Genomic DNA, 17,068 nt, shown 5'->3' with positions numbered 1-17,068 from the left:
ACACTGGTAAAATGGAGGGGCTGGATTTAAAGACTCTTGAAGATCGTTTTTAGCTATGCTCCTATGATTCCGTGAATGACAATGGGCAAGGCGTAGGGAGATTTGTACCGGGGAATTTTTAGGTATGAAATCGCCAGATTGGGGGAAGGGAGATCTAGAAAAGGAAATGCTGCTGCAGGGTTGGGTGGGGCGCGGTCAGAAAGTTGCCTGGTGGGGGAAGGGTAGAGGCGGGGAAGTTCGAGGAGGCTATAAGGACTCGGAAGCCGGGACTTGGACAGAGCTCGGCTCAGCTTCACCAAAGCTCCTTCCTTACCGAACCTTTGATTCCCGCCTGCCAACATGCCCAAGTGTCCTAAGTGCCAGAAAGAAGTTTATTTTGGTGAGTAAATTTGAATCCTCTATCTATCTACTCACCCTTATGTCTCGATCTTTGACTCTTCCTCTTTCCTTTTCCCCAGTTCTCCGAACTTTCACGGCTTCTAAGCTTGGGGACAGTAGCCCGCAGCCATCCCTAGAATCTATGGGATTCTGTTTAGGCTACAACGGCCCTGGATACTGGTCCCCTTCACCCGAGAGGTTTGGGGCAATCCCTTTCCCCATTCTTCTGAGACTCTCCCTCCTCACCCATTCCGGCTACCACTCCTTTCTTGTGGGATCCTAGACACGCCTCCCTGCCCCTTCTCAGAAGCCGGACATTGGACATTCTCCAAGAGCTCCTGAACATTCCCGGGACGCTCTCCGCGGCAGAGTACGTTCCCTCTGTTTTCCTTGGCGCGGACGTCTTTTCTCCCCTCCCGCCTTTATCCCGCACACTGTCCTGGCCAGCTCCCCCAGAAGACAGACCTTCGGGTTTCCTCTATTTCACCTCCCTCCTCTCTGGTTGGCAAGTGGCCACACTAGGAATTCCACACGAGTATATGAAGCTTTCTCTGCGGCTCCGGCTTAAACTCCAGGCCATGGCTTTACCAAGTCTGGGTTTTGAGAACCTCCCCATCCTTTTACCTACCCTCGTTTTCCCCCCCACTTCTAAACTCCAGATCTTCCATCTAAACCCTTGGGCAGTTGTGGAGCTGGAGCAAACTGGGACCTGATGTGAGAGAGGTAGAAACGCCTTTAACTTCCGCGAGGCTTATCCGAGCATAAAAAAAAAAAATAGAAATCTGGGTGTGGCAGCTGAATCTGAGTCTCACTCCACGCTTCTGCCTGAGTCTGTCACACATCTGTGTGAAAGTGTATACATGTGCATATGTGGTATAGCGTGGAACCACAGACCGTTAGAATGGAGACTGTATTGTGAGTGAACAAGTGTTTATGCGAATGGGAATGCTATTATGAGTAGTCAACCTCAGTACAGCTTATATGTGTTCTACTTGTTCCGGTGCTGGAACTTCCTCAGTTGTTTGGAGACTGCTGAGGTTCCCCCTTATGCTCCGCTCTCCGCATCTGGGATCCGCTTTCCTACCACACTGGGGCCTTTGGAGGTTTCTACAATATAGTACATCCCTCCTCCTCCGTTAGCACCCGCCAATCTTAGTTGCCAAGGAGATAAATGAAGCTGGAAGAAGTGAAGCGTTGAGGATGGGACAAGAAGGATGGAAGGATGGGAACCATTCAGACTAAGAAGGAGGAGAATTCCTCCCTTATTCCTAAGAGTACTGTCGAGGAGGAGGTTGAGGAGAAGGTAAAGACATGATGAACCAGGGTCCGTATTATTTCCTGTAGAAGAGGACACTTCCTCTCTTGACTTCTACTTTGTTCAGCTTCTTTCTCTGCATCTCCCATTATCTTTGTTATTTCCTGTGTCTCAGGATCTGTTTGACTCCTTCACTGGTCTCTTTTTATTGCTTGACTCTGTATATATCAGTCTCGATATTACTCTTCACATCTGGCATTATTTTCTTTCCAGAATGTTCTCAACTTTCCTACAGTCTTTGGGCTCTGACTAGAATTTCTAGTTAGAGAGCAGAAGGTGGAGCCTTTTGGAAAACAAAGGGGAAACTTTGGCGAATGAGAGCCATTCCTTCACCCTTTGCCAAAGGTGCCCTACCCATTATGGACTAAGTAGAAAACAGAAGTAAACAGGGAACTTGGTTAACAGTCTGTCTGATGGCTGCTCTTACCAATTAGTCATCATTTGAATCTTTTGAATCTTTTGCCACCATGTGCATACATTCTCATTTTCCTCTCAAAGGAAATGAAAACAAGGATTTTCAGGTCTTAAGGTAGGAACAGGGAGTAGTTCTAACAGGTTGTGAGAACTGCAGAAAGGATTAGAGTGAACATGTAGCATTTATATATGTGTCTGTAACCTGATGAAGGGATTTTGGAAGGACCTGGGGTTACTCTCTCTGTATCTTCTCAGCCGAACGGGTGACATCCTTGGGGAAGGACTGGCATCGCCCATGCCTGAAATGTGAAAAATGTGGAAAGACTTTGACATCGGGAGGCCATGCAGAGGTAAGGAAGCCCTGGATTATTTTGGGTAGGCAAAAATACCATGGCTAGGGAGGATCGTCCTTACCTCAAAAAGTGCATTCCTAAGACTATCCTTAACCTCAGATTTCCTCTTGTTTGTTTGGTCTACAGCATGAAGGGAAGCCCTATTGTAACCATCCTTGCTATGCTGCCATGTTTGGGCCCAAAGGTAAAATACTCTTGACAGTCAGCATTCTGTTTTCCCCACATTGTTCCCATCTTTGATATAGTCCTATTTCCCTGTTCCTCTTATCTTTTCTTCCCTGAATCATCTTGCAGCTCCCAATTTCTGATTGTTTTCCTCCCTCAGGCTTTGGAAGAGGAGGTGCCGAAAGTCATACCTTCAAATAAATCTAGGTAACAGCTCACCCCTGCCTCATTTGCCCACATTTGGGCAATATGAAAATAAAGAACAAGTTAATTCCAGGTCTTTTAGTATACCCTTTACTGTTATTTTTGCTAGTAGTCCTCAGAGGGCTTAGGTTAGAGAACAAGCTGGGGACCTGAAGGTTGTTTGGAGTGGACTAAGGGTACATAGCTGTTTAGGTGCAGGGTGTAGAGGGTGGCAGGACAGACTTAGTAGCCCAGATATAGAGATTTCAGGTCTTAGAGCAGGCCTCAATGCTGTCTCTGTTTCTTTACAGGTTCTGGAAAGCCTTTTCTTCATCTTCTGTTTCCCTTGAATCTACAGGCAAATGTCAGCTGGACTTGACTTCTTGTAATCAATCACATCATCAATAAATCTTAAAAACAATTGACTTACTTGTTTGTATTATCTACTGGGGTGGAGATCTAAAATGTAGAAGGTTGAAGAACTCTAAACAAACCATTTTAATGATCTGGAAATCAAAGAAATTTAGGGCCCTTGTGAAGGATCCTTGCCTTAGCCTACCAGATTTCATTCAGTTCCTCTAGTACTAGATGATCCATAGGTCATTTTCTAGTCCTTCCTAAGCCTTACCTGTTCCTTGAATATTTGAATTCATGACCTCAATTTCCAGAGAGGGAATGAAAGATTGGTTTTATCTGTAACCTAATTACCTTTCTGCCATTCTTCTGTAAGTAGATTTGGGATTAATGTTTTCTCTTTTCCCTTTCCCTATTATTCTTGTTCTAAGATTTATTTATATAAGAGCAATGTACAAGATAAGGCTCATTAGAATTAATTAATAATCAACTATCACTTATTAAGTGTCTACTTATGTGTTAGGCACCTTACTAGGCAATGGGACATAAAAGACAAAATGAATTTTCTAAACTGGAGAACAAAGATGATAAAAGTTGTTTGAATCCAGGCCATATGAGGATTAATTGAAAGGGGTGATGGGATAGTAAGTCTAGAGAAAAACAATATGGGATTTGGAGATTGGGAGGAAACACTACAATTACTGTCTTCAAGTATTTGAAGGACTGAAATATGAAGGAAAGATTGTACTTCTTCTTGGCCAAAGGTCAGGACTGGGAGCAATGGGTAAGAGCTGCAAATAGAAAACCATATCCTTGATGTTAAGAAAGCCTTCCCATGTAGAACAAGGCACCTTGATAGGGAATGATTTTTCATTTATTGGAATTCTTTCCAATAGGAAAGGAAAAACTGAGGTGGGAATCTTGTCTTCCTGACTTCATGTCTGGCCTTAGTTACTAGCTATGTGATTGTGGTTAAGTCAAGAAAATTCCAAAATGGAATCATAAAGACTTGGAAGTAACTAGAAATAATCTAACAACAGGCAAAAGCTGGATTGCCAGATATTCTGGTTCTTTTTTAGGTGTGAATTGGCTGAGGTGGGCCTCTGAGATTTCTTCCTATTGGAATAATATTCTTTGCTTTTATGATTCTGAGACTCTGGCATTCATTATGTGACTATTTACCTTGTGCTTTCCCATTCATTTTTAAAGAAAAAAGCCATCTAAAAGGAATTGGAATATACTGCAGGATCTTCAAAGATAGGATCAGTGGGCTTATCCTGTTGAGTAAAATGCAGACAGGATAATTATTTACACAACCTTGCAACTGCTTCTTTGATCTGCAATGTAACTTTTCTGGGAAGATCTTCTCAAAACACAAAAGTTGATCAGGGAAAGGCAAAGGTGTGATTAATTGATATTCTGTTAATTTGTAAAGGGAAAATTTTGGTGGATTAAACAAAATTAGTTTTTATAGATTGGATAATATTGGGAATTTAAAAGGAGAAACTGAGAAAGTAGTGAAGGAAAAGTGAAGGGCTGAAAAACTTCATGGAAAAGAAAGGTACAATTTTGGAGAATTTTAATCAAAATCCATGAGAAGAAAAAGAATAAAAGTTAAGAGGATTGGAGATTATTTGGACAGTAAAAATTAATTAGAAAGCAATGAGAGGTAATAGTTTGGATTTCCTTAAGAGCAGATTGTATAAAATTAGTGATTCTCTTTAATCACATTGGCTTATGTCATCAAAGAAATAAGATATGGTTATTAAGAAGAATGTCATCAGTTATAGGATTTAGATAAAGGATGTGTAAGGACATAGTATATTTGGCTTCATTAAATCAAAAGAATCTGACAGGACAGATGAGGGAGATATTTCAAAGACTAGTCTAGTCATATTGAAAGATTTTCATTATCAATGTGAGCATTTACATCTCAGCAATTGGCAGATCAGGACTTTGTTATTTTGTGAATTGTCTAGACTTAAGGAAATGATGGAGAAAATGTTAATAAATGTCTATTAAAAGAAGGGTGGAAAAGAGGGAAAACATTTTGCTAATGTTAGCTATAAAAAGATTACTTTGTTAAGGAAGAGATTTATGAACACCATTCAAGTAGTCTAGTAATCCAGTGGATAGATGAAGAGACTGAATTAGCCCAAGTTAATCCAAACCAGGAAACTAGAGCTCTGGGACTCAGTTCTAGTCTGTTCCTACTACCTTCAGGGCCCTGCCTTGAGTCAATTATTCAGGTCACTGGGATCCTAGAGTTTCTGGTATGGGTACTGAAGGAGTATAGCTTCTAGGAGTAGCAATAATATAAGGTTCCCTGACTTTAGAGTGCTTCTGTTCTAACAATCTGTCAATGATTCTGAGGTCTTCTGGCTTTGGAATCTGTGATCCTAAGGTCTCCCCATCTCTCTTTGACTTTGGAGTAGTATTGTTCTGGTAACTTGTCTGTCAATGATTTTAAATGTCTTCTGGTCCAGGAATATGATATTTCTTCCCTTAGACATAGATGTGTTACTTTCCCAGCTCGGCCCTGCAGGCATGAGTTACTTCCCAGTGGGGAACTCTTTCCCAGAGCACTCCAGTACCTCGCTGCAATTTGTAGCCGCTTAGCAGGACAACTACACATCCATGCACCTATCCCTGCTCTGCAGAGGAAGTTGTTAACCTCCTGGCTCTGAAGGCAGACCCTACAGGCTTTAAAAAATGAGTAAAAAAAATCAAAAGGATGATCTGATAGCTTCTATGCAGAAAGAGAGCAGCTTTTCAACCCAGAGGAGACTAATAGCAGACAGTCTCCAGACAATTATTGGTCCCCAACACAAAAGGCTCACCTAGAAGAGACTATTAAAAACCTTAAAAGAGAACTAGAAGAAAAATGGGGAAAGGAAAGAGAAGCTATGTGAGAGAGCAACAACTTCCTGAAATGTGAATTGGAAAAGGTAAAAAACTGCCAAGAAGTGCAGGGAAACAGAATTTTTGAATTGTAAAAAGAAAATAATTCGCCAAAAAAAAATAAAAAATTAGTGAAATGCAAAAAAAAATTCCATAGAGCAAAACAACTCATTTAAAAACTCAATTGGACATAGACAAAAAGAAGTTTAAAAAAGCAATTGAAGAAAATAACTCACTAAAAATCAGAACTGAACAAATAGAAATGAATGATTCATTGAGATATCAAGAATCAGTCAAGCAAAACCAAAAAAAAAAAAAAAAAATTAAAGACTGGGAAAAATGTCAAATATTTACTTGGAATAACAACAGATCTGGAAAATAGATCTAGGAGGGAGAACCTGAGGATCATTGGATTACCCGAAAATTTTGATGGAAAAAAGAGCCTAGATATTATTTTACAGGAATCATCAGAGAGAACTGCCCAGAGGTAATAGAACCGAAAAGTGAAATAGGTGTTGAAAGAATCCATAGAACACCCTCTGGAAAAGACCCTAAAATAAAAACTCCAAGAAATATTGTGGCCAAATTTCAAAACTATAAGACTAAAGAAAAAATATTACAAGCAACAGGAAAAAAACAATTTAAATACCAAGATGCCACAATAAGGATCACTCAAGATCTGGCTGCCTCAACATTAAAGGATTGAAGGGCCTAGAATTTGATATTCTGAAAGGCAAGAGAACTTGGATTGCAGCCAAGAATAAACTATCCAGCTAAGGTGAGCATTTTTTTTTCCATTAGAAGAAGATGGACATTTAATGAAACAGGAATTCCATTTGTTTCTAAGGAAAAAAAAAACAGATTTAAACAAAAAAGTTGATCTCCAAACATAGAACTCAAGAGAAGTAGAAAAAGTTAAAAGGAATTCTTGAAAACTGTATTTCTGTTGTGGATATACATAAAAACCACATGCATAATTTGATTTTACTGATATAATATAAAAAAGGGGACGTAGAAATGGAAAGGGGATAGTGTCAGAAAAAGGGAAAAGGGGATATAAAAAGAGGGAAACCACATCCCATAATTAGGTAAAGGAAACCTATCATATCTAAGGGAAAGTAGAGAGGGGGAAGAACATTGTGTGAATCTTACTCTCATTAGAGTTGGCTCAAAGAGGAAATAATTGACATATTTGTTTTACATAGACTCTTCTCTCACCTCATTAAAAAGTGGGAGAGGAAAAGGGAAAAGGAAAAAGAGTAATAAGGGAAGGGTACAAGAAAGGGGAAGGAATTCAAAGGGAGGAAGGAGGGATACTAAAGAGGGAGAGCTGCATAATGCAAGTGGGACCAATAAGTTTAATACTAGGGAAGAAGGGAAAGAGGGCAAGAAAAAGAAAAGTATAATTTGGGGATATTAGGATGGCAGGAAATACAGAATTAGTAATTTTAACCATAAATGTGAATGAGATGAACTCTCCCATAAAGAGGAGACAGATAGCAGACTGGATCAAAAGTCAGAACCCTACAATATGTTGTTTACAGGAAACACATTTAAAACAGGGAGATACATACAGAGTGAAGGTAAAAGGCTGGAGCAGAATCTATTATGCTTCAGGTGAAGTCAAAAAAGCAGGGGTAGCTATCCTTATCTCAGATCAAGCAAAAGCAAAAATTGATCTAATCAAAAGAGATAAGGAAAGAAACTATATCTTGCTAAAGGGTACTACAGACAATGAAGTTATATCAATACTAAACATATATGCACCGAGTGGTATAGCATCTAACTTCCTAAAGGAGAAGTTAAGAAAGTTGCAAGAAGAAATACACAGCAAAACTATAATAGTGGGAGATCTCAACCTCGCACTCTCAGAATTAGATAAATCAAACTATAAAACAAATAAGAAATTAAAGAGGTAAATAGAATATTTTAAAAAATAGATATGATACATCTTTGGAGAAAACTGAATGGTGACAGAAAGGAGTATACTTTCTTCTCAGCAGTTCATGAAACTAATTAAAAAATTGACCATATATTAGGATATAAATACCTCAAAAGTAAATGCAGGAAAGCAGAAATAGTAAATGCTTTCTTTTCAGATCACGATGCAATAAAAACTACATTAAACAAAAAGTTAGGTGTAAATAGGCCAAAAAGTAATTAGAAACTAAATAATCTCATCTTAAAGAATGATTGGGTGAGACAGCAAATTATAGACACAATTAATAATTTCACTCAAGATAATGACAACTATGAAACATGATACCAAAATTTGTGAGATGCAGCCAAAGCAGTAATAAGGGGAAATTTTATATCTTTAAAGGCTTACTTGAATAAAATAGAGAAAGAAAAGATCAATGAACTGGGCTTGCAACTTAAAAAGCTAGAAAAAGGCAAAAATAAAAATCCCCAATCAAATACTAAGCTTGAAATTCTAAAATTGAAAGGAGAAATATATAATATTGAAAGTAAAAAAAAAACTATTAAACATAAATAAAACTAAGAGTTGGTTTTATGAAAAATAAAATAAAATAGATAAACCTTTGGCTGATTAGAAAAAGGAAAGAGGAAAATCAAATTGTTAGTCTTAAAAATGAAAAGGGGGGACTTTCCACCAATGAAGAAGAAATTAGAGCAATAATAGAAGTTACTTTGCCCAACTTTATGCCAAAAAATTTGATTACCTAAGTGAAATAGATAACTAACTCCAAAAATATAGGCTTCCCAGATTAACAGAGGAGTAAGTAAATTGTTTAAATAGTCCCATTTCAGAAAAAGAAGTAGAACAAGTTATTAATCAACCCCTTAAAAAATCCCCAGGACCAGATGGATTTACATGTGAATTCTACCAAACATTTAAAGAACAATAAGACCCAATGTTATATAAGCTATTTGAAAAAATAGGGAATGAAGGAGTCTTATCAAATTCCTTTTATGACACAGACATGGTACTGATACCTAAACCAGGTAAGTTGAAAACAGAGAAAGAAAATTATAGACCAATCTTCTTAATGAATATTGATGCTAAAATCATAAATAAAATATTAGCAAAAAGATTACAGAAAATCATCCCCAGGACAATACACTATGACCAAGTAGGATTTATACCAGGAATGCAGGGCTGGTTCAATATTAGGAAAACTATTAGCATAATTGACTATATCAACAACCAAATTAACAAAAACCATATGATCATATCAATAGATGCAGAAAAAGCATTTGATAAACTCCAACATCTATTCCTAATAAATACACTTGAGAGGCTTGGAATAAATGGACTTTTCCTTAAAATAGTCAGGAGCATCATATGCAATGGGGAAAAACAGGAACCTTTCCCAGTAAGATCAGGAGTGAAGCAAGGTTGCCCACTATTACCATTATTATTCAATATTGTATTAGAAACACTAGCCTCTGCAATAAGAGTCAAGAAAGAGATTAAAGGAATTAGAGTAGGCAATGAGGAAACCAAACTATCACTCTTTGCAGATGATATGATGGTATACTTAGAGAACCCCAGAGATTCTACTAAAAAGCTATTAGAAACAATTCATAACTTTAGCAAAGTTTCAGGACACAAAATAAACCCACATAAATCCTTAGCATTTTTATACATCACCAACAAAATCCAACAGCAAGAGCTACAAAGAGAAATTCCATTCAAAATAACTGTCAATAGCATATAATATTTGGGACTCTTATCTACCAAAGGAAAGTCAGGAATTATATGAGCAAAATTACAAAACACTTTCCACACAAATAAAGTCAGATTTAAATAATTGGAAAAATATTAAGTGCTCCTGGATAGGCCAAGCGAATATAATAAAGATAACAATACTCCCTAAACTAATCTATTTATTTAGTGCTATATCAATCAGAGTCCCAAGAAAATATTTTAATGATCTAGAAAAAATAACAACAAAATTCATATGGAAGAACAAAGGTCAAGAATCTCAAGGTAATTAATGAAAAAAAAAATCAATTGAAGGTGGCCTAGCTGTACCTGATCTAAAACTGTATTATAAAGCAGCAGTCATCAAAACTATTTGGTATTGGCTAAGAAATAAATTAGTTGATCAGTGGAATATGTTAGGTTCACAAGACAAAATAGTCAACTATAGCAATCTAGTGTTTGACAAACCCAAAGATCCTAACTTTTGGGATAAGAATTCATTATTTGACAAAAACTGCTGGGAAAACTGGAAATTAGTATGGCAGAAATTAGGCATGGACCCGCACTTAACACCATATACCAAGATAAGATCAAAATGGGTCCATGATTTAGACATAAAGAACGAGATTATAAATAAATTAGAGGAACATAGGATAGTTTACCTCTCAGACTTGTGAAGGAGGAAGCAGTTTGTGACCATAGAGATCATTGTTGATCACAAAATAGAAAATTTTGACTATATCAAATTAAAAAGCTTAAAAAAAGTTTTTAAAAAATTAAACAAAACTAATGCAAACAAGATTAGAAGGGAAGCAACAACCTGGGAAAACAGTTTCACAGTTAAAGGTTCTGATAAAGGCCTCATTTCCAAAATATATAGAGAATTGACTCTAATTTATAAGAAATCAAGCCCATTCTCCAAATGATAGTCAAAGAGTATGAGCAGACAATTTTCAGATGATGAAATTGAAACTATTTCTACTCATATGAAAGAGTATTCCAAATCACTATTGATCAGAGAATTGCAAATTAAGACAACTCTGAGATACACTGCACACCTGTCAGATTGGCTAAGATGACAGGAAAAAATAATAATGAATGTTGGAGAGGATGCGGGAAAACTGGGACACTGATGCATTGTTGGTGGAGTTGTGAACAAATCCAACCATTCTGGAGAGCAATCTGGAATTATGCCCAAACTGTGCATACCCTTTGATCCAGCAGTGTTACTACTGGGTTTATACCCCAAAGAGATACGAAAGAAGAGAAAGGGACTTATATGTGCCAAAATGTTTGTGGCAGCCCTGTTTGTAGTGGCTAGAAATTGGAAATTGAATGGATGCCTATCAATTGGAGAATGATTGGGTAAATTGTGGTATATCAATGTTATGGAATATTATTGCTCTGTAAGAAATGACCAGCAGGATGAATACAGAGAGGCTTGGAGAGACTTATATGCACTGATGCTAAGTGAAATGAGCAGAACCAGGAGATTATTATTTACCTCAATAACAATACTGTATGAGGATGTATTCTAACAGAAGTGGATTTCTTCGACAAAGAGATCTAACTCAGTTTCAATTGATCAATGATGGACAGAAGCAACTACACCCAAAGAAAGAACATTAGTAAATGAATGTAAACTGTTAGCATTTTTATACATCACCAACAAAATCCAACAGCAAGAGCTACAAAGAGAAATTCCATTCAAAATAACTGTCAATAGCATATAATATTTGGGACTCTTATCTACCAAAGGAAAGTCAGGAATTATATGAGCAAAATTACAAAACACTTTCCACACAAATAAAGTCAGATTTAAATAATTGGAAAAATATTAAGTGCTCCTGGATAGGCCAAGCGAATATAATAAAGATAACAATACTCCCTAAACTAATCTATTTATTTAGTGCTATATCAATCAGAGTCCCAAGAAAATATTTTAATGATCTAGAAAAAATAACAACAAAATTCACATGGAAGAACAAAGGTCAAGAATCTCAAGGTAATTAATGAAAAAAAAAAATCAATTGAAGGTGGCCTAGCTGTACCTGATCTAAAACTGTATTATAAAGCAGCAGTCATCAAAACTATTTGGTATTGGCTAAGAAATAAATTAGTTGATCAGTGGAATATGTTAGGTTCACAAGACAAAATAGTCAACTATAGCAATCTAGTGTTTGACAAACCCAAAGATCCTAACTTTTGGGATAAGAATTCATTATTTGACAAAAACTGCTGGGAAAACTGGAAATTAGTATGGCAGTAATTAGGCATGGACCCACACTTAACACCATATACCAAGATAAGATCAAAATGGGTCCATGATTTAGACATAAAGAACAAGATTATAAATAAATTAGAGGAACATAGGATAGTTTACCTCTCAGACTTGTGGAGGAGGAAGCAGTTTGTGACCATAGAGATCATTGTTGATCACAAAATAGAAAATTTTGACTATATCAAATTAAAAAGCTTAAAAAAAGTTTTTAAAAAATTAAACAAAACTAATGCAAACAAGATTAGAAGGGAAGCAACAACCTGGGAAAACATTTTCACGGTTAAAGGTTCTGATAAAGGCCTCATTTCCAAAATATATAGAGAATTGACTCTAATTTATAAGAAATCAAGCCCATTCTCCAAATGATAGATAGTCAAAGAGTATGAGCAGACAATTTTCAGATGATGAAATTGAAACTATTTCCACTCATATGAAAGAGTATTCCAAATCACTATTGATCAGAGAATTGCAAATTAAGACAACTCTGAGATACACTGCACACCTGTCAGATTGGCTAAGATGACAGGAAAAAATAATAATGAATGTTGGAGAGGATGCGGGAAAACTGGGACACTGATGCATTGTTGGTGGAGTTGTGAACAAATCCAACCATTCTGGAGAGCAATCTGGAATTATGCCCAAACTGTGCATACCCTTTGATCCAGCAGTGTTACTACTGGGTTTATACCCCAAAGAGATACGAAAGAAGAGAAAGGGACTTATATGTGCCAAAATGTTTGTGGCAGCCCTGTTTGTAGTGGCTAGAAACTGGAAATTGAATGGATGCCTATCAATTGGAGAATGATTGGGTAAATTGTGGTATATCAATGTTATGGAATATTATTGCTCTGTAGGAAATGACCAGCAGGATGAATACAGAGAGGCTTGGAGAGACTTATATGCACTGATGCTAAGTGAAATGAGCAGAACCAGGAGATTATTATATACCTCAATAACAATACTGTATGAGGATGTATTCTAATAGAAGTGGATTTCTTTGACAAAGAGATCTAACTCAGTTTCAATTGATCAATGATGGACAGAAGCAACTACACCCAAAGAAAGAACATTAGTAAATGAATGTAAACTGTTTGCATTTTTGTTTTTCTTCCCAGGTTATTTTTAGCTTCTGAATCCAATTCTTCCTGTGCAACAAGAGAACTGTTTGATTCTGCACACATATATTGTATCTAGGATATACTGTAACATATCTAACATATATAGGACTGCTTTATTCTTTAATACCATTTCCTCTCTACTTTAAAAAAAATGTGGAAAAAAAACCAGAATTTGCCTGGCACTTATGATCTAAAGTGATTTTTTTTTAAATCACCTTCTTTCCTTTATAACTATTCTCTTCCCCTTGGACCATCCAATAAAAGAAAAAAAAATTAGAGCCATCCAGACAAATAAAAGGTATATAAAACTATCCCTATTTATGTCTGGTAGAAAATCCTATTTAATCAATGCAGATTGGGACAAATATTCAAACAATGGATTTAACAAAGTTTTGTGATATCTAAAGTATTACATATTATCTATATGTTTCAGACTTTTAAGAAGTATTTATCAGTTGTGATGATGTTTTGCTCTTCTTTGGCTTTTTCTGTCTTCAAAATAAACTATTTGCTATGTGGAAAGGGACAGGAAGAAACACAAGAAAATGATGACATTTTGAAAAGATCCAGAAAAACTTGTTTTTAAAGAAATATATTGAGTTTCAATTTTTATCCATTATCTCCCTCTATTTTTCTTTTTATTAGATTGTCTAATCCATTAATCCATTAATTTATTAGGTTTATCTTGTGATTTCCTCTTATTCTTCAGAACTAATGTTTCTCTGCCTCTTCTAAGTCAGGATGTTGTTACTATGATTATCTTGCTTTGATAAGTATTTTCTCAGTTTTGTGTCCTTCCTATTCTTTGTATTGAAATATTTGTTTTTTATTTATTTTTTTGGCTTGAGCATTTCTTTGAACCCTTTTTTTCTAGTCTTAATAAAAAAGTCTACCAACATTTTATTTTTTCACTTATCTTGCCATTTTTATTTTTAATGATATTTTTCTACATTCATTTTTTATTTTCATATTTATTTGTAACATTGTTTTCTTTTTTAAGTTTTTAGTTTAAAATTTTCTTTCTTTCTCCTTCTCTCTTTAACCACTGAGAAGGCAAATAAAATTATATATATATATATATATTTATTTATATTTATATTTATATATATATATATCTGAAAAAATATATACACATGAAATTATGGCAAACATTTTCCTACATTAGCCATATCAAAAAATAAAGACCCCAAACTGAGAAAATTATACTCCAATTTCAGATTTTATCAGCTCAGTCTCTAGAGGTGGATAGCACTTTTTTCAACATATAAAATAATCAAAATTATTGATATATATGGGTAATGTACCCATATCACAAAATAAACCCCCCAAAAGTGAGAAAATTATGCTCCAATTTCAGATGTTATCAGTTAGTCTCAAGAGGTGCATAGCACTTTTGTTTTCAACTTACCTTATTTAGAACTGTTTAACTCATTGTACTGATCAGAATAACCAAGTCATTCATAGTTGATCATGATTACAATGTTTTTGTTGTGGTTTATAATGATCTAATTCTTCTCATTTATTTGCATCAGTTAAAATATGTCTTATCACACATTTTCTGAAACCACCCCTTGTTATGAGTTCAAATGTTGGAGTTCTTGTTCTTCTCAAAACACAGGGCTTAGAGGCTTAGAGCCCTCCAAATATCTCCAAATCCAAAGGTTCTGTCCTTCAGCCTCTGCCTCTGCTTTCTTCAGCCTCCGACCAACACAGAGATGGAATGTCTCTCTTGTCTCCTTCTGGGGAGCCCAGCCACCAACTACAGTGGTCTGAGATGAAGATGGTTGTCCACTGAACTCTCACTCGTAGCTTTATCCTCTGAAAGCTCTTCTCTGCCACCAGCCAGCCAAGTGGAAAAAATGTATTCTGTCTTAGATCCCTCATCGCTGGCCTTTTATCTGACTCTTCTGAGAGAATGGGATTATGGGTTTTCTCCCATAGTGCTCTCTGGCCCAAAGAGCTTTAAGGGAGGTGTGAACTCCCTTGAAGTTAGAAAGTTTACTTTGTGAAGCTGGCATACTTGTGAACTCCAATGAGTAAAGGTGTGAACACAAGCCTTGTATTAATTAGTTCTACTTAGTACCTTGTTTCAGGTTCTGGCCAAAATCGTCTTGTAAGATTAGATCAACTCTAATTAGTTAGCAGTTAGTAAGGATTCCAACAACCCCTCATCATTTCTTAGGGTACAATCTCACTCATATACAGAAGTATTTACAATATATATGTCACAATTTGTTCAGCCATTATACAATTCATTAACATTCCTTCAGTTTCCAATCTTTGCTACCAAAAAAGCTGCTAGAAACATTTTTATACTTATAAGTCTCCTTTCCTTTTTTTCTGATTTTTTGGGCTACTTATGTAGAAGTGGTATTGATGTGTCCAAGGGCATGCACACTTTTATAGCTCTTTGGGAAAGTAATAGCTCCAAATTATTCTCCAGATTAGACAAGTTTACAACACCAATGACAGTTTTTTGGTATGCTTATTTTCCCATTTATTCTACCATTTATATTTCTGATAGTTGCAAATTGGTACCTCATCATAGTAAGTACAGCTGCATATAGATATAGATAGATAGATAGATAGAGATAATTGAATAAGTAAAAGAAGCTCTTCTTTGCCTCAACTCTTACCTAACGTCAATCATTGAATTTATATTGTCTCAGTCAAACTGAGACATGAAAAAAAATCACCTTAACTTAACAAGGATAAGGTCTCCCAATGCATCCAGGGCTATCTCCAGTTGTTTTGATCTATATTTGAACACTGGACCCAGATGGCTTTGGAGGAAACTGGTGACTTTGTACAATCCATCTTATATGTATCCAAATCACTTGCATGTCATGGCATCACTTCCCTGATGTCATGATCCTCTTTGAGAAAAAAGGATAAATAACAATTTCTGTGAGTAGACCCCATTGGGATCTCAAATGGCAGTGTTCATTTGGACAACACACCTCTTTCTTTCCTCCCTCCCTCACTCCCTGCCTCCCTTCCTCTCTTCCTTCCTCTTTACTTCTCTCCCTTCCTTATTCCTTCTTTTCTTCCTTCCTTCCTTCCTTCCTTCTTTCATTCTTCCCTTTCTTCCTTCCTCCCTCCATTATTCCTTTCCTCTCTCCCTATATCTCTCCCTTTCTCAATCCCTTCTATTATTCCTTCCTTGCTTCCTCTCTCATTTTTCCTCCCTTCCTCTCTCTGCCCCTCCCTCCATACTCCTATCTTTTTCTCTCTCTGTCACATCACTCTCACTTCCTTCATTCCTCCCTCTCTCCCTTCCTCCTCTCCTTCTTCTCTCCCTTCCTATCTCCTTTCCTTCCTACCTTCTTTCTCCCTCCCTTTATCTCTTTCTCCCTTCCTTCTTCCCTCCTTGTTTCCCTCCCCCTTTCCTCTCTCCTTCCTTCCCTCCTTCCTTCTCTTTCTTTCTTTCTTTCTTTCTTTCTTTCTTTCTTTCTTTCTTTCTTTCTTTCTTCCTTCTTCCTTCCTTCCTTCCTTCCTTCCTTCCTTTCTTTCTTTCTTTCTTTCTTTCTTTCTTTCTTTCTTTCTTTCTTTCTTCCTTCCTTCCTTCCTTTCTTTCTTCCTTCCTTCCTTCCTTTCTTTCCATTCCTTCTGATCATATTCTGTCATATCCTTAATTATGGGTGTTTTGCCCAAAAGCATTTTTTATCACTGAAAACTCCCGCTATTTTGGGGGGTTTACCAGATAAATTTTCTTCTTAAGGTCCCTGCCTTAAACCCAAATTGCTTTGGATCTCATTGAGTGGCCAACAATAGGTCTCATGCCAAACCCCAGTTAGTTGGAATTTGATTGACTCAGAGTGAATCTAAATAGCAATTGTTACTGTTTTGGCTGGAAACTTTAGGGCCTCCCCCTCTCAGATTAGATTTTTTTGACTAGGTAAAAGAGACATTCTTTGCCTCCATTCTTACCTAGAC

At 36.5% G+C, this 17,068-nt stretch overlaps 1 protein-coding gene across 1 annotated transcript; it reads left to right on the top strand.

Annotated features, from left to right (window-relative positions):
* The first annotated feature begins 224 nt into the window (after positions 1-224).
* Positions 225-3,233, top strand: LOC127538396 (cysteine-rich protein 1). Its single transcript, XM_051962135.1, has 5 exons — positions 225-379; positions 2,363-2,457; positions 2,587-2,644; positions 2,786-2,832; positions 3,120-3,233. Exons 1-4 carry the CDS (start codon positions 340-342, stop codon positions 2,824-2,826), a joined length of 234 nt encoding a protein of 77 aa, XP_051818095.1. The 5' UTR covers positions 225-339; the 3' UTR covers positions 2,827-2,832; positions 3,120-3,233.
* Positions 3,234-17,068: the final 13,835 nt, after the last annotated feature.

This window comes from Antechinus flavipes, chromosome 5 (genome assembly GCF_016432865.1).
Source record: "Antechinus flavipes isolate AdamAnt ecotype Samford, QLD, Australia chromosome 5, AdamAnt_v2, whole genome shotgun sequence".
Taxonomy (NCBI): Eukaryota; Metazoa; Chordata; class Mammalia; order Dasyuromorphia; family Dasyuridae; genus Antechinus; species Antechinus flavipes.
The sequence above is the reverse complement of the archived record's forward strand: the minus strand, read 5'-3'. Positions and strand labels throughout refer to the sequence as shown.